The 25875-nt window shown below is 37.1% G+C and overlaps 2 protein-coding genes across 2 annotated transcripts in view; one reads left to right on the top strand and one right to left on the bottom strand.

Moving 5' to 3' along the window:
* LOC136253815 (histone-lysine N-methyltransferase PRDM9-like) overlaps positions 1-22021 on the top strand; it is a 31652-nt gene extending 9631 nt beyond the window's left edge. The window contains exons 3-8 of the mRNA XM_066046476.1: positions 1792-1877; positions 2035-2279; positions 10202-10299; positions 19770-20050; positions 20672-20915; positions 20962-22021. Coding sequence (XP_065902548.1) covers positions 1792-1877; positions 2035-2279; positions 10202-10299; positions 19770-20050; positions 20672-20915; positions 20962-21884 — 1877 coding nt within the window. The 3' untranslated portion in view covers positions 21885-22021. The remainder of the gene's footprint in view (positions 1-1791; positions 1878-2034; positions 2280-10201; positions 10300-19769; positions 20051-20671; positions 20916-20961) is intronic.
* LOC136253921 (jerky protein homolog-like) overlaps positions 1-25875 on the bottom strand; it is a 151598-nt gene that overhangs the window by 74692 nt on the left and 51031 nt on the right. The window lies entirely within an intron of this gene.

The raw sequence follows: 25875 nt of genomic DNA, 5'->3' as shown, positions 1-25875 counted from the left end.
ACATGCAACCACAGACCTGATCTACACAGTAGTCAGTTGTGGGCATGGCAAGGAAAGAAAAAGTGTAACTACATGCATACATACATACATACATACAATAAGAAAAAGCCCTATAAAGTAACTACAAAATCTAGTTCAATCAGTCTGGGTCGATAGTCCATTCTTTACAGTTCCTCCCAAAAAAGATCCTCTGAGATGCAGAAATTAATGTCCCAGCCATATCATTCAAAACAGCTCTAACACTGGCTTTTGAAACCAATAAGTCTTGATCCATGAAAAAAACTACATCTTTAAGTGCATTGACTGAATCAGGAAGGTAATGATCCAAGTTTCCACCATATTATTATTATTCATAATATTATTATTCTTTCACAGGCGTAGCAAAGTTTACAAGGAGTATCCTGGGATAAAAAGTAGCAAGGCTTGCTGAATGGATCATTGTGCGTGTCCATGACCTATTTTTGATTTCGTTTTCGGATGGAAACAGCCCAAACCAGGCCATTTCTTCTTCCAAAACTCCATTATGCTTGAGAAGCCATACAAGATCACACTCATAGTTAAGTTTTTTGGTGTGCGCTACTTGTGGCTAATAGAATCTGTCTTTATTAAACTCAGTATAGGCCAGGAAGTTTAATCTGGGCTGATGACTTTGTTGCAAGGTGGTTTTTTTCGCTCCATGATTATTGTACGTGGGCGGGTTATCCAGATTAAATACTCTAATAGAGCAGTCGTGTAAATATTCTAATAATGCAGTCAAGTGTATAACAACAATCCTTGCACTGAATTCAACAGCTATTAAAGGCACCAGTAATGTAAATTGTAGCTCATATTAGGAGACTCTCAGTCTACATGCATATTGCAATTTGATTAGTTTCATGTTTGTACTGAAACATTAACAGCGTTACTATGCAGAATGCAAAATTACACTATTCACCACAGTCTTCTTTATCAATCAAAAAAATCCATGTTAATTTGTACACATGATATTATAGTCAATAGTGTGAGAAGATATTGCTGAGGAGAAGATATGTTCCAACAACTTGCAGCAAATACTAGTCAATGATATGGGTCTATCAGTTCGATGGATTAGTACAGGGGCTTTTCTTGTATACTGGTGTTACATATTCCCTCTTCCAGTCTGAAGGGAGTTCGCCCTAATGTATAATGCAGACAATCCTTGCACTGAATTTGACAACTATTAAAGGTACCAGTAATGTAAATTGTAGCTCATATTAGGAGACTCTCAGTCTGTATGCACATTGCAATTTGATCAGTTTCATGTGTGTACTGAAATGTTGACAGTGTTACTATGCAGAATGCAAAATTACACACTTCACAACAGTCTTCTTCATAATCTATTACTGAATTAATAAAAAATTGGAAATTTTAAAATAGGAATAGGGATCGCTGAAAAAAGCCACAAAACAAGAAGGGATTGCTGGGGTGGTAATGTAAACCACAAATCCCTATTTTGACTCACCTCAAAATGACAGAGCATGTGAGTAAAGATTTATGACAGAGTCAAAATAGGGATTTGTGGTTTACATTACCACCCCAGCGATCCCTTCTTGTTTTGTGGCTTTTTTCAACGATCCCTATTCCCATTTTTAAATTTCCAATTTTATTCATTTGTATACAGAGTTTTGTTGTAATAGAACATACTGTATACTTGTACTCAAAATATTCAAATAGAACAGCCATTTCCAATTTCAGATAAACGAGGATCGGATAACTGAGGGTCTGCTGTTCTGTATAATCTATACTACAACATACCACATATACTAATTGTAGGTCGCAGTGTTAACAGTGCTGATAATGTTCCTGATTTGATTGGTCCAAATGAGAGGGTGTCAATGGAAGAAATAAACGAACGACTGGTGAGTACATGATACCTGTATTGTGTGAAGTGTAAACTGTATAAGTTGTCTATTAAATATTTATTATTTTTTCTCTGTGGTATTTACCTTTGGATTCTCTTGTGGCCTTGTAAAGTACATCTATATATCATAATGTATCAGTAACTTTATCATACAGGACAAGAGATTTCAGTGTGCAATGGAAACAGTTGAGAAGCAACGTTCAGCTAAAAGACGTAAACTATCATCCAATAATGACAAGACTACCACACCAGTTGATGTGAAGGATCTTCCTCAAGTATTTCATGATGTGCCGGAGGTAAAGGTGTTTAGTGGCTTCACAAACAAGGAGGATACATCACCAAGTGAAGTGAAGAAGAAGAAGAATAATGCTAGTGCTACCAAACATCTTCCTGTTAAAAGGTCTGTGAATACAATAATGTGTTGTGTATTATAGAGCGTACATGTTAACTCAAGAGTGGAATTTACACAAGTAATTTGGCTAATTGTAGTACTGTAGTTGTCTCGGGGGGTATGACCCCTCTACAAATCACGTATGCCCTTCAGTTCCAAATCACAAATCTCCAGCGATTCGCCCACACAAGTAATTAAAACTGCTTGAAAACTAGTCTTGAAAACATATTTATAAACGATACAAGCTCACAGTGATACAATACTAGTTCTTAATCAAGAACTAATGTCCTTCAGAACCCAGTAGTAACCTTAGAAATCACACTATGGCAATCACGCATGACATTTAAAATCAAGTTTCAAATCACAAATCAAGTTTCACATCACATACAGATTTAAATTTGCAAAGGTGTATAGTATGTTCACGTTGAGCTGAACCCTGAAAAACAGCTAAAAATTAAAAGTGGGTTTTTTTTCTCAACAGAGTTAACATTTCTGCCAACCAGATGATTATTGGTAACAGCAAAGGTGTCAACAACAGACACGTACGGTTTGGCTCCATTAAAAGTTCAGGAAAGGGCTCTAATGGACACTGTACTTATATGGCTTCTCCATAGGAAATGTATTGTTAAAAATTTGATTGGCCGTAAATATTATGTCAAACATTTGAACAACAAGATTTGGAAATATTTTTAGCGGGTCAAGCAGCACTACAAATGAGCCAAATTTCAAGATCGTGTGTAATTGCATCCATGAGTTATTAAATGTTTTTGAGGATTCAGCTCAATGCTAACGTACTATAGCACCCCTCAAGTTGCCTTCATTCAACAACACCAGTGTACAACGTAAGGGAAAATAATTGCTCGGACAGAAAAGCAAATCAAACATAAATTTGATTGGCCATTTCTGAAATTGCATGGCCATAAGATAGAGGTGTACCATCCTGGTGTTTCACACACCAATGAGCGTCAACAGCATCACGTGGAAATTGGCTGATGGCTGACTCTTACTCTACACACTATTATATGTAGCCACTTGACCATTCATAGTTTCACTACATTTCCTATGATAATAATGTAGAGACCTAACTGTTACCTGGTTTCTACTGATCATGAGACTAACAGTTTACAATGAGGCCACTTCAACTAAATCTTTTGTTTCTCGGGCCCGACCGACCCTGTATTTTTCAGCATAAAATAATTATGTTAATCACGTGATCACCTTGCAAAGAGTGATAACGCCACGAAGGAGTTGCAAATTTATCTTTAAGCTCTCAAAAAGTAAAAATCTCAACATATAGCTGCCTACTCACAAGTGATACAGCAACCATAATGTAGCTTAGCCACCGTTTGACTCGCAATATCACTCTTCAGCTAGCAAAATAGCCTATTTTTATTTTTATTTTACCGACCTACTGACTTTTATTTGGCTGAATTTTGCCCGAGAAACAAAAGATTTAGTTGAAGTGGCCTGAGTTAGAAATAATAAACAGTGTAGTACCATAGATAATGTATGCGTTCCTACTGGATTGGAAACGCCAGTTAAATTATTTTCCTATCCTAGTTACGGTGCGCCAATACATTGGGAAACTTGTTGAGTGGCTGTTTGGCTTTCTCTGGTTTGTTTGAAGGCTGGTTCGTAGGCGTGGACATTCCTTTTACATTGTTTATTGTGTTGCGTTGTGTACTGAACAAGAACACAGCATGTCTGTGGGTACTGGGAGAAATATTGTTTGCGACAGGTGACAATGGCAGGTACGCACTAGCTAATAATTCAACAGCAGTACTATTAGCCAACTTCTCGTCACCGCATTTACACAACCAAAGAAATGTGTGATACATTGAAATAAATTTTAAGCTACAGTACTGCTCAGCTTGAGCTAAACAATAGCACAAAGTAGTGCCTGTTTTCTGAAGTTTTATCGAAGTAGTGGAAATATACAGCGAAGCAGTGAATATCTAGCTAGCCTATTACACTCTGCCTGCTACAAGTGGTGTAAACAGCAGCAAAGAAACGATGCTACACTTTCTGTTTCTTCAGGAAATTTGCACAACCGTTTTGAAACCCCATATTTCACCTTTGAACCTGAATTTTCTTATGCTATTGTTTACTGCTCTCCAGCGTCCCTACCCAGTCCAGCCTCCAATTAGTGTAGGTGGTAACTAACCCAGCTGTAAACAACAAACACTAATTTGCTGGTTACAGGTACAGCGAAATCTTCCTCCTGTCGAGGCCATAAAGTTTACGCCCAGCGAAACAAGGATAGCCCATGACGTCACTATGTAAATAATACGGGCGTTTCCAATCCATGTAACATACATTATCTATGGTAGTACTAAGGTCATAGGTCAACTGAACTTTGGTATATAATGCTGTACTCTGTTTAAGTTGTAGTACTAAGTCATATAGATATGTTGATTCAGACTATGAACTATTCCTTATCTAAGTTTGACTACAAGGAAGGGGTCTTTTATTAAGCTACAGTGGCGAGATAGATCAGCATCTAACAGCAAGAAGACACCAACCTGAAAGAAAGGTCAGACTGTACTTTTAGCTTGTAGAGACTAAAGCAAACTAGAGACTAGAGTTAAAGCTTACCTGGCTTTGAAGAGGTAGAGAACAAGGAAAGAGCTTCAAGAAGGATGGAGTGGAAAACTGTTACCAGTGCTTCCTGCTCTACCAGTATTACTAATACTACAACTACCTCCCCTATTGTCTAAGAGAATTAAGTTGCAGTAAAAGAAAGCAATTGCTGCAGCATTGGAACTCCTAACTTCAGCAACTTCAGAATGACTTAACAGTCATGATAACTGGAAAGTTACGGTCATGATCCTGCAAGTGTCTTAAGTTGTGGCCATTAACTCTGAAGAAAGAAAGCTGTTGAGTTTACAGAGTGTTGACGGAGTATTCCTTCATGTTTCAACCTCAAGTAAAATGCTGAAGGCAACGACTATGTTAAGCGATCATGAGGCATCTGTTCCATCTTTGCTGACAGGATCATCACATACATCACCGGCACCTAGTGATGGTGAGACTAGTAGTGTTGTACCTGACTCTTTAGTTTTTCAGGGGAAAGAAGAATTCAACACAGAGCAAGAGAACTTGAAGAAGGTTGTCAGGCTTATGCAGCAGGCATTAAGTTTACAAGTTGAAATAGTGCAACAGCGACAGAGCTCAGAAGCTTGTTGAACTATAGAGAGCCAAAGTATTAGAATTGGCTAAGGAGAATGACCTCTCAGATGGAAGCTCTAAGAGAGGAGGTTAAACAGGGGAATGAGTGAATGAGAGAATTGTGGCAGACTAACTGTCAACAGCTACTATCTTATGACAATGATATATTTGAAAAGGAGAAGGAGATAGAACTCTTTAAGTGAGAAGCTACATGGAGCAGAAATGGAGCTGACTAGATTGAAAGTGGAGAGACTCAGTGGAAATCTACCAGGCTTAACTGGTACAAGTGGAATTGCTGACACTGTGTTAGTACCGTTAAGTACAGGGGCACCTAAAAGTGAAGTGGTGGATAATATTGGACTGCAGTCACATGGAGGTGCTGCTATATTATTTAACTCCAATACTGGAATGGTTATCATCACAACAGTCAACCGCAGGACAGCTTTATGGAGTAAGTCAGCCTAGACATGCTAGGGACACAGAAGTAACATGAATAACTGATTCTTGTACGACACTTGTAGACTCCTTGATCCCATATAGGTCAATCACCTGTACAGGTGTTTCATGTCATGTGACATCCACATGTTTACCGATGGCTTCTTAACCTACAATTGGATAAAAATCCTTTGATACGTAATAGAAAGGAACCACCTATTGATGAATTCACTGCAGAAGATAGGTGTGTCACACTTGATGATTGGTTGCTGATATCAAACAGTATGGTAGTACTGTTTAAGTAGGGTTTGCATCAAATCTGACGCGCGCCGCCAAAAATACCGCCCTTAAAAACCAGCTTAGAAACTTCTTACATGACGAAAATCACCTTTACGGAATAATATTAGTCCATCTAACATCAAATGTAGCGTTAAAAACAAGAAAACACTTACTGGCGGCCGGATATAGAATTTTTAAAAAGCCGTCAAAACTCGAAATTTCGTCTCACTCACTCACTGACCACAGTCGCAAGCCTAGAGCCCAAACGAAGCAGCGCACGGTCACCATTTTACGCCACAACAACAAACTCACTAGTGGGATGTGCCTTTTGGGGTTCCGACAAGTGTGCGCCCTGTGCACCTTGTCTTTTCTTTTATCTTCAATCAGGCTGCTTGTCTTCTTCTTCATCCAACGAAACCATACCGAGGCGTTAATTTTCCATATCAACACTTTCTTTAAGCAGCATAATAGACGCCACGAAATTATTTAAGGCGCTTAGACTACGCTACTGTATGGCCTCCGACTGTACGGAGGTACCAGTACTCCACAATAGGTAACAAGGTCACGCCCATTCTTTATTCTACGTATTATCGATCTATCGTTCGAGACCACAATGACCACGCCCCTTTTACGCTAGCTGTATTTGTGACCACACACCCTCAAGTTGGCTGATTTGAGATACTCTAGTCTAATAATCGATCGAAACCACGATGACCACACCCTTTTTTGGGCAAGCACAACTTCGCAAGCTGACTAGAGATACTCTAATACAGCAGTCACCCTAATAAAACAGTAACATGTTTATAGCTAGCTGTATGCTTTAACAAAAAAACTAAACAAACTAGTATATTAAAAATTATGAATTTAAAAATGAAGTAGGGTTTCAAGCTATAAAAAGTAGTGAAACAAGAGATGAACAATGGTAGGTATTACAGCATAGCTCAGTGGGAAATCCCTACTTTGGCATTGAACACAAAATAATTGTTATACCATGCCAAAAAGTAGGGATTTGACACTGAGCTATGCTGTAATAGCTACCATTGTTCATCTCTTGTTTCACTACTTTTTATAGCTTGAAACCCTACTTCATTTTAAATTCATAATTTTTAATATACTAGTTATATAGAATGTACTGCTACTTAGAATGGGTGGTCTAAAGAGGAGTCATTAATGCAGCATGCTGGACATGTGAGAGGCTGAGCCTTGCAAGAATAGAAATTGCTAGATGCTAGTGACAGCTACTTACCAGTCAGCTATAAGAACTTTGAGGGAACGACTAGACCCAAGTGATCAGATGTTAGCAACTTTATACTTTCGTCACACTAGTCAGAAGGCAACTGAGACTGTATCTGATTTCATAAGACATCTAGGAAGATTATTTTAGGCAGCATTTGGGCACGAGAAACTATTGAAATAAGAGACACGTTGCTGTACGGACAATTGCAAGAATGTCTGCTGAAACAGGCATCATGGACTTGCCTTTGTCCTTCTTCTTTGATCCCTAATTTTCCTTCAGCTTGAGAAACACTTATTCTGATATTTATTGTGGTTATGATGTAATCTATCCCAGACCATCACTCTGAGCCATCAATCACCATACCAAACAAATATGTAGCATTATTCATTACTCTCTGTGACTTGAACCACCACAGCAACCAAATATGGAGCATTAGTAAATCCAATTCTTTATTTTCCATGACACGCTGTTTATAGGTGGTCACAGCTTGAAAGACCACACCATAGGTTATGGACAGTGTTGGGAGTAACGCGTTACATAAGTAACGCGTTACGTAATATTATTACTTTTGTGGTAACTAAGTAATATAACGAAATACGCTATAAAAACAGGTAATATAACTCAAGCAACTTTGCTTACAAATGTAACGCATTACCTAAGTAATATAGTTACTGTAACGAGTCTAATATTACGTAATATTATTACTACAAGTAACGAAGTTACTAATCTCGTTAGTAATTCTTTGAGTAACGCCAGCCACAACGAAGTAATGAAGCCTACTGAATGAAGCTTATTCACCAGCTTCTTACTTCTAACCAAGATTTGCACATTGTCCAACAACGCAATCATGTCACGTGATAAAGTGGTAGTTTCACACGTGACAGCTTAAAACTGTGGACACAAAGTAATATAATATCTAATATTATTATAGTTACTTTATTTTGTGGGTAACTAAATAGTTCAGTTGCAAGTAATATGTAATATGTAACTAGTTACTTTTACAAAGTAACTTGCCCAACACTGGTTATGGAGATGATTAATTATTGAATTTTTTCAAGTAGTGAGACTAGTATAACATTACATAACACATTACTGCATCATATTATATCATAGAATGTGAAATGGTACCAGACAACAGCTGGAATTTTCCCATAATCGAATTGCCCTTCCTTGTGTAGGTACGTATATAACAAGTGCAGGAAATACAACCACTAGCCAGATGTGATTAGACAATATAGGCGATTTTGGCTATTGTATGTATTATCTAGATGATATTATTATGGGTCTATTGTGATATATTATGTATATGTTAAAGCATAGCTGTGAGTGCTATATGAAAAATAAAGTACAAGGTGTGCGGCCGAGATGCTAATAAAGCACGAGGCGAAGCTGAGTGCTTTATTAGCATCAAGGCAAAGCACCAAGTGCTTTATTTTTCATATAGCACGAGCAAGGCTATCCTTTAAATGATTTATGGAACTTTCTAGTCGTGTAGCTTTACCATACACTAGGACTCATAATTAGCATGCATTGCACGAAGTATTAGCAGCTTGAATGCACACAAACTAGTTTAACAAAGTAACTCATGCATAGTTCACCATAGTTTGGCATGGAAGACGTTCATCGCATACTTGGCAGGTTCTGCTCACAACCCACAATCGATTCTATTGTGAGTCACATGGCAAAATATTTCCATAATATCTCCAGGACTTTTCCGTGTACATTAACAAATGTAACAGCAACGTTACCTTTTCCCACCCATCATTGAAGCATTTAGGTATGTCTATAAAAGTAATCCAATGGTAAAACTCGTATTGGCTGGGGTGATTGATCACTCAGTGCAGCAAGGCTATCAGCCTTTACTAGCTTGGGTGATTAGTCATACTGGCGTGAGCCCCGCAAGCTATTAGCCTGCACTAAGGCACGTAGGCAATTGTGCTTTATTGCCCACAAAGAGTGCTTTATTCGTTCAATAAAGCACTCTTTGTGGTCATGAAGCACTGTTGGCCGGCTGAGAGTGTACCTTATGAAATTTAAAATACACCTTTTCCTTTTATCTCACCCACGCAAAGTTCTATAATATACATGTATATTAATATCACAATATTGACAATATATTGAAATATTGCCCAGCACTAACTATCACCCATCCCTACAATCAAATATAAAAATTATTCATTTTTCTCATACATGGACAACCATATCAACTCTCACTAGTGTGGGACTAACTCAGGCTTGCCCCAATAAAGAGCTCATACAACAACTAATAAAAAAATCATGTTGTCAACCATGCAATAGGTAGTTATTCATTTTCTTAAACAAATACGTTACAATGTGTTGTCAGTGGCTTTACTGGCTTCATTATTTATTCTACAGTGTGATCCTAATGGGAAAATCCCAGCAACAAATTCTGTTGCAGGTGTATGTAAGAACTTCAGGGAATCCTTTAAAACTAGTGAAATTTAACCCTTATTTCATTATGTTGTACAGTAGGACCTCCATTATCCGAACATCTGTATGCCAGTTCAATCATAAAAGTGTTCAGATAAGTGAATTTGTACCGATAAATGAAGCCCATTTATAATTAATTTATATACAGAACTCTGTTCAAATACTCTAATAGAACATACACTTACTCTAATAGAACGTTCACGTAATGGCAAAATACTCTAATAGAGCAGTCACTTATATTTGGATAATCAAGGGTTTGGATAATCGAGATCCTACTGTATATGTACGAAATATAATAGCTAATTCAATTAAACAAAAATGTGTTAGTATTAATTATCTACTTATAACACATATGGTGTAGATTACCCAAGATGAAACAGAGGAAATCAAAGAGATTAGCTAAGAAGGAAACTACTCATTATGAGGAACCAGTTATATCAGATGATGATGACTACATATGTGAGTGTTCACTTGCGATGAATTTGTAATAGTTATACAGTGTGCATAGCACGAGTACCTGTGGTATGACCAAGAGTATATAATTGGGAGGGAGAGTGTCGAACTGCACTGCATGCTGCAAAAAATGAGCCCATCAAGTCCTACGGCATTGTTCAAATGGCTCAGTAATTTGTGTTGATTGGTGACCAATTTTAAGCATAGGTCTAGGAGTACGACCTCCAGAAGCTATAAGATATTAATTATGATGTTAATAAATAATAATACTAAAAAAGATAAACAGCAATACTGCTCAAAGAGTTTTCGGTATTATTTCATCTGGGAAGGGTAGTTATTTATGTTGGGAATTTCTAATTCATACTGTAGTTATTGTATACCATCTTCTATGGATTAAGTCAAAATATGTTACTGGATTTTAAGGGGTCTTCCACACACATCCAATTTACCAATTTTGATGACTCATAACTTCAGATTGGAAAATGGCTATTGAGTTGAAATTTTGGTTAGTGGTAAGCACCAACATAGCTTAATGGATAGGAAAAAAATTCAGTTATGATTTTTCACGTTCATAGAATTTGATATGTATGGAAGACCCCTTTTCACAAATCTGGCAGTGGTCTCACAGTTTAATTGGTATTCTGTTATAATAAAAGCAATACTTGTGAGTTGAAGGGAACAGAAAGTACAATGAACTGACTTGTTTTTTGAAATAGGATAAAGTGTTATGGTATATCATTGCTCCAATTAATGACCATCTTACATTATAGCCTGTAGGACTAGCTATTTATATAGACTTTACCTTTACACTGATTAGAAAGTACGGAAACCACTATTGGAATTCATGCATTATATGCGATAAGCATGATGGTGAATTTAAGTGCCTTGTTGATAGCCATTTAAATAACAGTACTAAAATATAGCAAAGTATGTACAGTGGTCTTGGCCACAGTGTCTTGGAGAACAGTACTTTGTAGTTACACTTACAGGACTTCACATAGAAATGGCTCTGTGGAGTACCATAGTTGATTTTCTTAATCAATGTGGTTAGACAACTGCCTTGTGTGAAGCTGGTATGGCAACAGTTGGAGTAGCGGATTAATTTTTGAAGGTGGGCTTACAGAAAATCCCACTGCCTTTAGGAGGTGGTTGGTAGAAGGACCAGAACAAGCTAGAATCTTAATAGAGTTTGAAAATCAATTCACAGAACACATAAGGGAGAAACAAGGCCTGTCCGCCCAAGAACCATTTAAGACTGAAGAACGTACGAGACCATGATGAGCACTGGCAATCCTTTTAAGGATGATCGCATAGAGTTATTGGCTTTAGATTCCCACAATTGTGCTAATGAGAGTGTGATTGAAACAGTGAAGACTATTAATATTAAGAGCACTGGAATTGCCCAATATCAAAAATATGTTGGTGACGTCATTAAAATCAGATCTGTATCAATCCATTAACCTATCAAAAAAAACTCCCTGCAGCTATGGAAGATGCAGTTGTCTATAGTTACTGCTAGAACCTCACAAAGTTGGCTAGTTTAAAGAGCCACTGTAATCTATTTAGTCACTTCTACATTTCAAACAAGTTTCATGATGATGATCTAGATGACTTCTTTTCACATGAGTGTCTCCTTCTATTTCAGAGCATGGAAAGCTTGCTTACCAAACAAAATGTCAGACTTACCAATTTGTTTGGGTGGATCTACCGCTACCATGGATGCTCCTGTGTAACTTTTCATGCAAAGATATTTGATTGGCCAGCTGTTGTACACTCCCTTTCGGCCAAAAACATGCTGGTACATTTGATCAGTATGGTAATGAAGTATTACTACCTTGGATAAGCCAACAGCTTTCCCATTCTGAAAGAATTGGTTTTGTATGGGAACGATACATAAATGGCAGTCTTAAAGATGCTACTAGAGAGAAAAGAGGCAAAGGTTTTAGATGAAAAGTACAAGCCTAGGCAAAGCTTCCAGCTAATTTTTCAGACTTTCTGAGAGATAGCATAAGTGGCCAAGTTGTTGGTACCTACTATCAACTTCCAGTTTTTGCCATTCTCTTTGTCTCTCCTTGAGCAATCTCGTAAAGTCACATGGGTCATTCCACTTACAAGCTCTGCATGCTACACCAAGACTGTGTAAATTGCCATTTAATGACCGCTGGCACCTATTATCAACCAGCCATACATTTGCACAATTATCGACCACCCAGCTACTGCCGGCAATGCCAAAACTCTGTCCTATTCTACTAATTATAATGTTATTCAATATCTACTAGTGTACTGACTTGCCAAGTTTCACGTCCTTTCTGTATGTTGTAGACGAGTTATTACAAAATTATTAAATAAGAATCTAAAACCAGCTGTATCAAACCAAGAACGATGAGAAGTGGTTTTCACTACACTTGTCTACAACAACAACTACTACTTAGTCATAGCTGTGCCGGCTTTGTGACAGGTATATACTTGCTTCCATATGCTTTTAATAACAATGCACATGATTATGTTATCTTCTTATGAAAATTGGTTGTAGTTGGACTTATTGTTGGTCTTTCTGATCACAAATATAGCAAATAGGGTCTCCTTTTTTGTTTTCAAGTGAGTATCAATTATCAGTGTCGAGTGTGACAAGTTGTCATCCGTTCTGGTCGGTTGTCGAGGGTCCCGTCCACACCGTGTCTTCACCCTGTGAAAAACGAAGTTCTAGCATCAGGTTTCACTCAGGCATGTATAAAAGAGAGCCTATACACACAAAAAGACTGCTTTAGAATGTGGCAACACACAGAGCCGTTCATCTCACTATGACGGATTATGGTAATTTTCATAATGATTTCATAAATGTATGGTTGATAAATGGTAACACGCAAGTTGATAATAGGTGCCGGTTGATAATTGGCCACTTACTGCTACTACCAGCAAAACTGAACTATTTGAATTTTTTATGCAGAAGGTGTCTATATATAACTATCCTAGTGGAAAGCAGGTTTACATCACATCAGGTCAGTTCATATATACATATAGTTTGTAATAAATGTCGTCTTTTTCCAACTGGTGAATCTGTTATTAGCAAAGGAAGTGATCGGCCCATGCAGTGTTGTCACCAGCCTATGCAGTGCTGTCAGTAAGAAGAAGCTGATATAAAAATATGTTTGCATATCCATGATGCTCTTGTAAAGGGGGCTCATAACATCTTAGTTAGCACAGTGGATACAGATGTTGTTGTGCTATTAGTGAGCATTTAAATAGTTCAGTAACATAGTTGTAATTCTCCCTGAAAAACGTGAGCAGGAACACAAAAGAGCAAGTTTTAGTGAAAATTAAAACCATTAAATTAAAAACAATAATACATCATATTTCAATAATGATAGCTTGCTAGTTACTTCATTTTTCTAGCACAAATTACCTGCTTCATGGCATTTGTACTTCCTAGAGCACAAAGGTTCAACACTCAATCAAATCTTGGCTTGCTTTTGCCACTTCTGGAAGTAGGATCCATTTTGGTACTCAGGAAGTGTAATCTCTTTTTCACCCAAATCCTTCTGGAGATTGTACTGTTCTACTGGATTGCAAGCATGTGGTTCATATGGCACGTGGTCCATATGCTTGCCTGGTATAAATATGCTCTGTTTGTGTGTGTTGTAGAAGAGCAATTTGAAAGATACAAAATAAAGATAAGTAAACATTAGTTTTACTTGTGTTGGAGGACTCATCTCCTTTGTCTTGGCTCTTTTGCAAAACAGCTCTTTTCTTAGTTCATTCACAGAGCTTAACGGTGTAGTTTTATTATGTAGCACACATACGTATCGTTCCAGCATTTCCATTGCAGAGGCATAAAATCTGGTGTTCCAGGGATATTTGTCGTCTTTTACTGTCAGTCTGCATCACCCAGATCAGTGATCTTAGCTTCAAGACTCCTCCCCAGTAATAAGTTCGAATCCTGGGGTTGGAGGGATTTTTTTTCCTTACTTTGGCCCCTTTTCTGTTACACCTTTATCAGTCAGTAAGTCAAGTCATTAGCTCTAAGTCCCTGAAATTAGGTTAGGTAATCCTAAGGCTGCAGCACATGTTGCTGTCAGACCTTCAGTGATGGTCACTGTAAAGTGCTAATAATAATATGTTATTAGGGGTGAGGTCACAGTGTACAATTGGTGGATCTCTACCGTGAAGGTAGGTACCTTAGGCCAAGGCACTCTTCATGTAATATACATAGCTCAACACTCAATGGAATATTCTGGTAGCTTTCTAAATGACTCCTGAGGCTGTGTTCTCTTTTCCATAATGCTTAAGGTTACGGTATAGTCACAGGCAATCATTCAAAATTTTGAATGCCTATCGATACTTTTTGAGAAGCCCATAAAACCAGTCTAGCAGCGTGAAAAGTTTTAAATGAAGGTGAAGCCCTTCATATTTAACGTTTTTATGTAGCTACAGTATAGTTTGAGGCAGGTGGAACACTACAATTTGTTGTAGTAACACAAGTAAGCCAGCCCGTACTTAGCTCCAGCTGTCACTACCATGTTTTTCGGCTCTATTGGCTTTTCTGGGGCATAATGATACTGTATATTAAATTTATTAGGTCCTGTGGAAGCGTTTTTGGCATGTTTCTTCCCAGTGACTCAGATACAAGCCTTCAAAGAGATTGTTTCACTCAAAAAAACTACTAAAAGTTCAATAAAACGTCTATACAACCAGTAACTTAAAAAATCGCTTCCACAGGACCTAGATATTTTAGTTGTTTAGCCACTTGTGTTGAAATTATAAGAATTCAGTAATCTGTTAGTCTGGTTTTTGGTGGCTCGTTTTTATAAAACATCGCTCTATTGTAGACCACACACCCAAGAACAGTCGTTGTTCTGTAGTAAAAACAAACAAGCACAATTAGTTGTATTGCTAACACAACAGAGTTGTTGAAATTATTTATCCCTGCTTGGTTTAAAGCAGGTTTTGTAATTTGTTCCGCCCACGCATTTTAAACTATTCCGTAACCTTAACTGTGATGGACAGTACACCCCTAAACTGATCATGTGATTAAGTGACTTGGAAACAATTAACAAACGTACCTAAACATTACACAATTCTTGGATGGTGAAGGGTACTCCAAACATTCATTAAAAAAGTTGATTCTTATTTTGCAAAGTGCATCATGTTGTGAATATTGTATTAACGTTAAGTATATTTCTTTGGCAGCACATAGTGTTCCTTAGTAGTTGAAGCAAAATTTTAATACCTGGAATGGATGTTCTACAGAGGCTGTAGTACCTTCTGGATAAGCTCTTCAGGATTCCCAAGCTCCTTTATGAAGGAATTGTGTAGTGGTATCACATCCCGTAAAAGCATGAAAGAAAGGTAGGGCCTGGCTTGCTTGTTCACCAACACATCGACCGACAGAGTTAATGTCATAATATCTAAAATGATTACCAGTTCCAAATGCCACCCATTGATTGCAATCAGGAAAAACATTATAAAGCTGAAGTAGACCAGACTATATGTAAAAAATTTCATGTAAGAAATTTTCATAAAAGTTTTGCATACGAAAATCAAAGATCTGCCCAATGATACTATATAAAAATACTGTTGTATTGTTATACAACCAGCTTGTTGTTATTATAATTCACTTATCAATAATGCATGCCATTTAGTAAACAGTAGTAATTAGTTAGACATCATTCCCCAAATAAAGATAATCTACATAACTCATGATCAGTCTTCCTCAGATGATCTTTAGTTCTGAAAATGTCATTCTCTCCCTTTTGCTCCACATTGTTTATTCTTATCCCCTCCAGTTGAGTAGTCAGTGGTACAGAGTAACAATGTACGGATTCCATACAGTACATGATATACAGCAAGTACTATAATTTTATGAATTGCATAAGTTTTGTGGTGAGGGTGTGTATAAAGACAATTGGTTTGTTATTGGTTACATAGACGTAGGAAGCAGGGGGCTGGGGGAGCATGCCCCCCAACAATTTGGCTAGCTATTTCAAGTCATCTCTTAAGTACTCAACTGTTTACTTACCACTAACATATCATCCATAATTCACCTTCTATTCAATCAGCAATACATAAAGAAAGACTTTATGAAGCTATCAACTTGCTCAATGACTCCTTAGCAACACTCCCGATTGATGATTGTGACAAGTGCCTTTCATATAAGCAATGCTGTTTGTGACTGACATAGAAGTAAATTACACTGCAATGCTGGAATGATTCAGCCATGTTTTGCTACTTAAAAATAAGTATAGGAATTTTAAGTTCAATTAGGGATCATAGAAAAAAGTAGTAAAAAAAGAAAGGTTGTCCAAAACCTTGTCGCAACTGTCATCAGCAATGCCACCAGTCCATCTGTAGCAGTCTGTCAACTGAGGCTGAGCTGTTTGTACCACAGCCAAGTGAAACAGTACCAACTGGTGCTAATGACACTGAAACTTTAAAAGTAATACTACTAAAAACTAGTGTTTATGGGTGGTATTTTGTTGCAAGGGACTCAAGCCATTGCCTATGATGAGAGTGGTACACAACAAGCACTAGTCCATGTTTTGTTTGGGTGTGGCAGTGAAAGGTTCTATGTGACAGAGCACCTTTGGAATATCATCTGTTCGGTCAGAGAGACTCCATTTGGGGATGCACAATGCAGGGCCAGGATTTGTAAATTATTCAAGATGTGTTTATACAAACCAGGTTGTTCTGATAATTCTTTCCCTCAGTTTTCCTGTCCTCTGCTCCACTTTACCCCCATTTCAAATCTTCAACAAATCACTCACTTAATGGGTCTAAAACTGGCAGACAATTCCAGGTCTGCACAAGATTCAGTTGATGTAGACAGGCTGGCTGTGGCCCCATTGCCATCAATAGTAAGCTTGGCTGGCTCCTATGAGGTCCTTTGGGTTTTGTAGACTACCATAATGTCACCTCTGAAACTCACCTATGGTGATCGAGGTGCTACCTCCACAGATAATGAACTTGTATATACTCTAAGGAGATTCTAGGAGAGGATTATAACTTGTTAAAATATGTTTTTGGGAAAGGCAATTGGCACTCAATAACGGCTATACCACCCTCTGTTCTCGATAACGGCTTGATTTTTTCACAGTAAGATGTCTCTTCAGCCAGACACGTGTCTTGGCATACCGCAGTACATACAATACATTCTTCATTGACTTACCTGTGTCCTCCTTTGTGTCCCATTCATCTTTGCAGACATGGCTTCCCTTCGTAATGAAAATCATCTATATTTTTCACAGTGGCTATTTTGATTGCAGAGGTGCTTTTCAATCAGTTCTTGGTTCGTATGCATGATTGCAGTATAGTAGACACGCCCATTTGCAATCAATCAATCACATCATTCAGTACTACTGCTACCGTAATTCGCTTTATTTTCATGCAAAAAAATGTGTGATAAATTTTTGTGTAAAAAAATATTTTTGTATGATTTACATGAATGACTGCTGTATTAGAGTAGTTTGATCTTATGTAGAATTTTTTGTATACCTAAATTATTTTACAATGAAAAATAAGCAAATTATGGTATGCATTTTCCAAATGTTTATTAAGGTTACGGGTTAGGCGCTTAATAATAGGTTATTATTTTTCGATGCGCAATAATGGATGGTGCAATATTGGCACGAAACTCGAGCAGGTGTTAGTGAGAAGGTTGTTAACTTCAAAGCGTTGTATAGCCACGTGATAATAGCAGAGGAATCATACAAAGTGAGTGTTAATAATTTACTGCAGAAGGTAGTCAAGCATAAAGTTAAGTCCCGCAATATGGTTGAACCAGAATTTAGCGCTACTGCTTAATGTGGTTATTATTCATCAAAAATAGCAACTGTCAGCCAATTAATACTGATTTTTTATGGCAGTGTCAATGGGTGGTTATATTATCTAGGTCCTGTCGTGGAGACTTTGTGGGAAAACTGATTAGTTATCGTATCTTTCAAGGATAATGGCGATTAGTTCTGCTACGGAAATACCGCGAGTGCACTACAGTGCTGTTACAATCGGATAACAACTCAATCCGTTCGTGAGGACCTAGAAATCACTAAGTAATAGCTTATTAATGCTAAATATCATGGTGTGTCTTCCCATGAAACTTGGTTTTTGATGAATAGCAACTCAACGGTTTCGCTGTTTAGTGCCTGTATTTCTGTACAAGCGCATCCCTTGTTGAGTGTATCACCGCTTTTGGTATTTCTTGTACGTTAATATACTATGTTATTTTAGTGTGTTCTTCTGTACAAAACGGTTAAAACAGAACTATAAGCAAAGCGCCTACAAAATTATTTACTGGGTAACCCGTAACCTTAAAGGATTAGAAGTAGTGCTCTGCAATATATCGGTAATACCGTTTATCGTGATAAATTATTGCAACCAATTATCATACCATGACAGTATTTGATAACCGATATATCGAAATACCGGTATATCGATGAATACTGGTATAGGATTGCTTTTAACCCAGCCTTTGGTGTTTAATTATCCAATTTGTTGATGGTTTAGTAGACACGCCCTAAACAAAACTTGAGGTTGTCACATTACAACACATGCTTACTTGTACTGAACTATATAGTTTTTGGTTTTTGGGATGATACCGCTTCATACTAGGCCCAAGAAATGACGCAATAGTTACAATAACAAGCTAACTATATACCGATATACCGCGATATTTTCCTGTTACTAATACCGTGTATTCAAATTTCAATACCGCCGAGCTCTAATTAGAAGCATAAAACTTAAGAAGGATGTGCGAAAACCTGTACCTTGAAAGCTAACACCGAAGTTTCGAATGTTTGAACATTTTATTAGTGAATGTTCGAAGCTACTGTAAATTTCAATATTCGTCCCAGCCCTAATTGCAGTACTTTGTGTGGGAGGATCAAAGTGCCAACGAATACTGTGTTTTCCATACAGTATTTACGTACCAATTAGTTACAAAACTGTACTGTATGAGTCATATCGTTATGCAAATAATTGGGAAAATACAGCACAGTTAGGAATGTCATGAAAACAACCCCTTTTTCAACAGCATGAATAATCATGTCCTTAAATCACTAAAAGTAGTTAAACTGATCCTACTAGTTTGTTCTACGACTAGAAGTAGATAATATGAACACTTAGTAATATATATATATTCTGATCAGTGATCACCAATAATTGAGGCCATTTGGGAGAACTCAGAATAATGCTTTGAGGCAAACACAGTCTCTTGACACACCTCCTTGTGCTGCATTTTCCGTACACTTTCACAGCGGTGCTTTAACTATAACATAAAAAATCATTGCTTACTGTTAGCCTCCTTGCAGGTCCCTAGAGGGATAGTTGTCCAATAAATAGATTACATTTTTCATGCTGTACAATTGTTGACAGTGTATTTAGTCAGCAAATTTTGTACAGTACACAGTAGTTATGTGTAGTATGATCAAGTTGTACTGTATTTTGTAAAGTACATTACTGATGTTTGATCTCATCACTTGTTACAGTTTGTGATGATTGTGACACTTTATATCGTGATGAGTGTCCAGTACATGGTCCTCTGTTAGCATTGGATGAATCTCAGGGGTGGGACCAAGACTCAAAATCCTTTACTTGTTTACCAGTACCACTACAAGTTACAGTGAGGATGTCCTCTATTAAGAATGCTGGCAAGGGAGTGTTTGCCAAAGAGTTTATACCCAAAGGAACTAGGATTGGTCCCTATAAAGGAGAAGTGGTGAAGAAAGAAGATGTCACTTGTGACAGTGATACAAGTTACTTTTGGGAGGTATGTAAATAGCATAAGATTAAAATTATGTATATATGTGACCAAAATTTTAATAATCATTGATCTTCACACACACACACACACACACACACACACACACACACACACACACAAAGTGAAATTACTTTTCACCATGAATGTATAGCGCACCAATACTCTACACATTTGCACCACAGCCATGCCTCTGGTTTGCTCAGGCGAGTGGATTTTTAGAGACCAGCCATTGGGAATTTCCTGGTGGCATAGATAATATATACCTCCTATGGTAATGGCCAGCTGAAACACGAGCCTAGAAACATGAACAGCCTTGGACAGTTGTCCAGATATTTTTACATACAATTCTCTTAATTTTCAGTGGCACTCGGCGCCCACCCACCACCACCCATGGTGACCTGCTTGTGTTAGATACCATTGTGAAACATCATGGTTGTATCAGTAGCTAGCTTGCTGTGGATTTAAGTGGAATAAACACTATGGTTGGCTATATTCATAGTGAAATTATCGAACTTGTAGCCGTGACCTTCCCAAGTTATGCTGGATGAAAATGTATATCTCACAATCTTATTGATGTGTGTAGATCAAAAGTTTCCCAAATCAGGTCACATATGTTCTGTTTTTCAGATCAAAAAGAATAGTTGTGATCCATACTTCATTGACGGCAAGAATGAGGAACATTCTAATTGGTTGAGATTTGTCAATTGTGCTAGAAATGAGGGTGAACAAAACCTGTTATCATTCCAATACCACGGTGACATCTACTATCGTACCATTAAACACATCACACCCAACAGTGAATTATTAGTGTGGTATGGTGAGGAGTATGCTAAGGAAATGGGATTATCGGTGGATTACTCACTTGATGATGGTAAGTTACAGTGTACTGTAACTTGGAATTAAATTATTTTACTTAGCTCCTTGCTACATTTGTGCTCAGTGTCAAGTAGAGTTTTTGGATAAGAGAAACTTTGATATTCACTTGAAGCATAGTCCATCATGTTGTGATGCTAATCCACAAGTGTTCAAATGTGGAAAATGTGGAGAAGTGTTCATTACACTGATCAACCTTCAGCATCATATCAGGACACATGAACAAAATGATGCCTCAACTTCAAGTAAAGTGAAAGTGATAACCAAGATGGGAAGGTTTGATAAAGAGAACTCCTACCGATGTCATTATTGCAGTAAAGCATTTACACTACATCATAATCTACAAATACATTTAAGAACTCATACAGGAGAGAAGCCTTACCAATGTCAATATTGTAATAAAACATTTACACAATCTGGTGATCTACAAACACATTTAAGAACTCATACAAGAGAGAAGCCTTACCAATGTCAATATTGTAATAAAGCATTTACACAATCTGGTGATCTACAAAAACATTTAAGAACTCATACAGGAGAGAAGCCTTACCAATGTCAATATTGTAGTAAAGCATTTACAACATCTGGTAATCTACAAACACATTTAAGAACTCATACAAGAGAGAAGCCTTACCAATGTCAATATTGTAGTAAAGCATTTACACAATTTCATCATCTACAAAAACATTTAAGAACTCATACAGGAGAGAAGCCTTACCAATGTCAATATTGTAATAAAGCATTTACAACATCTGGTAATCTACAAACACATTTAAGAACTCATACAGGAGAGAAGCCTTACCAATGTCAATATTGTAGTAAAGCATTTACAACATCTGGTAGTCTACAAAGACATTTAAGAACTCATACAGGAGAGAAGCCTTACCAATGTCAATATTGTAATAAAGCATTTACACGATTTGGTATTCTACAAACACATTTAAGATCTCAGCATAAAGGCAATTAACCAATCAACCACATAAATTATTGTAGTAAGTTATTGTTACATAATAGCTTGCATTTCAGTTGTGTATCCTTCATGTATGTACATATATGTATATTCCTTGTTATGTAATATCATTAAACATCTTATTATATTATAGTACAATGCATCAAATTACACACTGGGTACATTATACACATGTCACATGATCAAGAGTGATGTTGTGTTTGTTGTAAGTATAGTAATCTCATTGTGTTGTAATGGGTAGTGTCTAATAATTCACTTATGTCTTCACCTTCCCTAAATGATAAGTACACTATTGATATTATAAAATGCAAGCACTGTTTGTAGTGTTTAAACCGTCATTTCACTGTAGTTAACCTAGTAGTGGTGGCATAAATATTTGGTAGCATTGGATTAACAAAACCCTAAATCATGAAAAATGATTTATAGTGTACATGTGGGTTTACAGTATCCCGTAACCTTAATACCACATCTGCCATTATATACAACATAGTGAACACACCATATAATCACATCCTACCCTATACCAGGTGGTAACATTGTCATTGAGCTAAGTCCAACATTAGCCACCTTAGCCATATTGAACTGGACAGTTCTAACTATGTCTATAATAATAATAATGATAAACACATACGGTATAAAACAACCGAGTCCATATTGCATATCTAGACAGATTGATGTGTAGGGATGTGCCGAGTTTGCCAGCAAAATTTTGGTTAAAGCAAAATTCTGGAAAAATGGGGCACCAAAGCCTGGAAACTTTGCATGTTTTGTATGAAAAAGATCAAGATACTCTAATAGAACAGTCACACATTGTATTACAATCATGAGAATGATGACTGGAGATCGAGATACTCTAATAGAGCAATCATCGAAATACTCTAATAGAACAGTCACACATTGTATTACAATCATGTGACTAGAGATCGAGATACTCTAATAGAGCAGTCATCGAGATACTCTAATAGAGCAGTCACTATGTATGAAATACTTTGAAAAAGCAGTCACACATGCTTGTAAGCTGAGGCATTGCAATTAATTGTTATGATGATGCTCAGAAATTTCAAGCGAAATATTGAGCAAAATAGGTAAGGAAAAAATCACTAGAAAGAAAAATAGGTGGTTGGCTCATCTATATCAATGCAATGCAAGGAATTAAGGACTGGGTTGACAGTTGTTTTTTTTTTTAAAGGAGCTATAAAGTTTTAGCACTTCAGTTCATACTCCACAGAATCAAGACTGACACACAGCCATACAAGTTGACAAATTACTGTTATCTACAGGAAAAAACAATACAGCAAATGGTGCATGACCTTTGTTTCCTAACAACAACAGAGGCAAGGAAGCTCATACACAGAACCACATAGTTTAACCATATATCTTATATGTACTGTGAACATTAAGGGGGTCCAAAGGTTAACTTTCATGTGTATCAGTTAGAAGTTATAGCTAATATCTTGTAATGCCTCTGCGAACCACTCAAAACCAAGAACTTATGAGCTGCCATCTGCCGAAGGTGGTGCTTTCAGCAGCTTTGTTCAAACTATAAATTGGGAGAGTAGCCATCATAGAAGTGGTTCATAATTATATATAGAGTTGATAAAAGTAATTAAATGGTTATGCTAATTTTAAGATCTTAAGATGTATGCAACTTTGTGATTAAAGCTTTACGAAAAAATATTTGCCAACGGTAAATCATAGTAGTAAAAGACAGTTCTTATACTGGTTGTCTGAATAATAGCCTTAACTCTGGTCTTCCTTTCTCCTTCGCTGCTCTCCTTTTGGACTTTGAAATCAACTGTGTGTAAGAACCATCTAAGGTCAATTCAGCTGAGTTTGGGAGATGATCTTAACTTCAGAATTCCATCCTCTATATAAAACAAGTGAGGAAAACCTATTGGGTAAAAAAGTGATCACTACATCAGTACTAGAAACATCACCTGTATGTTAGACACAAATAGTAGACCTCATTGTGAAGTCATAAGTATTGAAATGTGTAGTTTCTTGTTGCCTTCAAGCCTCATGCAAATCCTGTTCATGAGCACCAACAAAAACTGGACAGTCAAATCGATCACCAGTAACATGAGGGCAAATCTATTTGACAATATCATCATCCTCTCAAACCTAGCATGTATATAGCCCCGTGATGAGGTAAAGAGCCTAATAAATGTAATATAATTTTGGCACTGTAGAAAAAAAAAGGATAGCCTGTAGAATCACTATTTTGAACAATGGATGTCTGAGAATTGGAATAAAGGATCTCTATGCTAGAAGGTGTCCAAACACCAAAACTGTCTGCCACTAAAGGTAAAACTAACCTACCACTTCACAAGATTTTTGTGTGTCAAGTATTTTTTCTAATTCTCCCTCTTGAGCTACAAAACCAGAAGTGGTGGATGAATGTGTCAGGGTTCCAGAATGGATCGGAGTACTCATCCTGAAACGTCTGAAACAATAATTATGTTGGTTGACCATTGCAAAAGTCTGGATGAAACGCATCACCTGCATGTTTAAGCAGCAGATTCTACAGTTTCAGACTTGGAAAGTATAATGAATCAGCCAATCGTCCTTGTCCTATCTTGGTTAAGCTGAACAGATCTTATGATGTTTCTAACCTTCTGAGTGCCAAAAAGAATCTTCCTAAAGGCCTAACCATAAAACCAGATCCTTCACCAGAAGAGAGAGTTGCGGATACGATATTGATGAAAGAGAGATGGAGATTGATACAAGCTGGGCAAAATAGAAAAGACATCAAAATTGTTAGCAACAAATTGCTTCTCAAAGGAAAGTTGCATGGAAATGTAGTAAACTCAGAGTTTATCCCTAGCTCTCAGGAGCAACACAACCACAGGCAGCTAACACCCAGGCAAATAGCTCCTCTACTATGGACACAAAATAACTCAGACAATTGACTAACTTCATTAAACTCTAATCCAGTAAATCATTGTAACTTGTACAATAATAATAATCAACCCCCCGAAATTAATAATTCCCCACTTAAAGTATAGTAATCACAAACTGTCAAAGCATCTCCAGAAAGAAGGCTGTTCTAGATAATCTTATTCATGAATATAATAGTTGGCACAGAATCATGGCTAAATCCTACCAATTCATCATCTGAGATATTTGCACCACAACACTTCGAAGCATTCCGACGAGACAGAAATGATGGTTATGGTGGTGTCTTTCTGGCATGTAGTAAGATGTACAATTGGGAAAGCTTAACTCTTACAACCAATGTTGAAGCAATTGCTTGCAAACTCCAGCTAAATCATCACCTACTTATAGTACTGGCTGTGTATAGACCACCAAATAGTGATGCTGCATATCTTCAGTCATTGTGTAATCTTATACAGGATATAATAACTGACTTCCCTGGGGCAATTATTTGGATTGGAGGAGACATAAATCTCCCTAACATTGACTGGCTTACAAATTCACATAATGGAAATAATTACCCTGTGTCTTTTTGTAACTTAGTACTGGAACTGTTCTGTGATTCAGGTATCTCACAAATGGTATCCTTTCCCACTAGGGGAAATAACACTCTTGCTACAAACAGGCCAAATCTCATAAATAAATGGAATGACTTCAAAGCAATGTGTATGGATTGTATGGAGCTTGTGCCTTACACATAATTATCCTAGTTCTAGATTCAATCAACCATGGGTCACCACCAGAACCAAACGTATCTGTAGGCAAAAGAAAAGGTTATATAATAAAGCCCGTTCTACCCAACTACAAAAACATAAAAAAGTTATCTCAGCATGAATGCCGCAGAGCATACTACAATTATGTGTCAAGAATATCTGACCCTAGAGTGAACAACAAAAAGTTTTGGTCTTTCATTAAAAATTGTCGTAAAGATACTACTGGAATCACAACCCTGACAGTTGAAGGGAACACAATTACAGATGATACAGATAAGGCTAATGCTCTTAATGATCAATTCAAGTCTGTGTTTACAATAGAAGATACTTCAGTAACACCA

The sequence above is a fragment of the Dysidea avara genome, chromosome 1 (assembly GCF_963678975.1).
Source record: "Dysidea avara chromosome 1, odDysAvar1.4, whole genome shotgun sequence".
Taxonomy (NCBI): domain Eukaryota; kingdom Metazoa; phylum Porifera; class Demospongiae; order Dictyoceratida; family Dysideidae; genus Dysidea; species Dysidea avara.
This window is presented reverse-complemented; position numbering and strand designations above follow the sequence as displayed.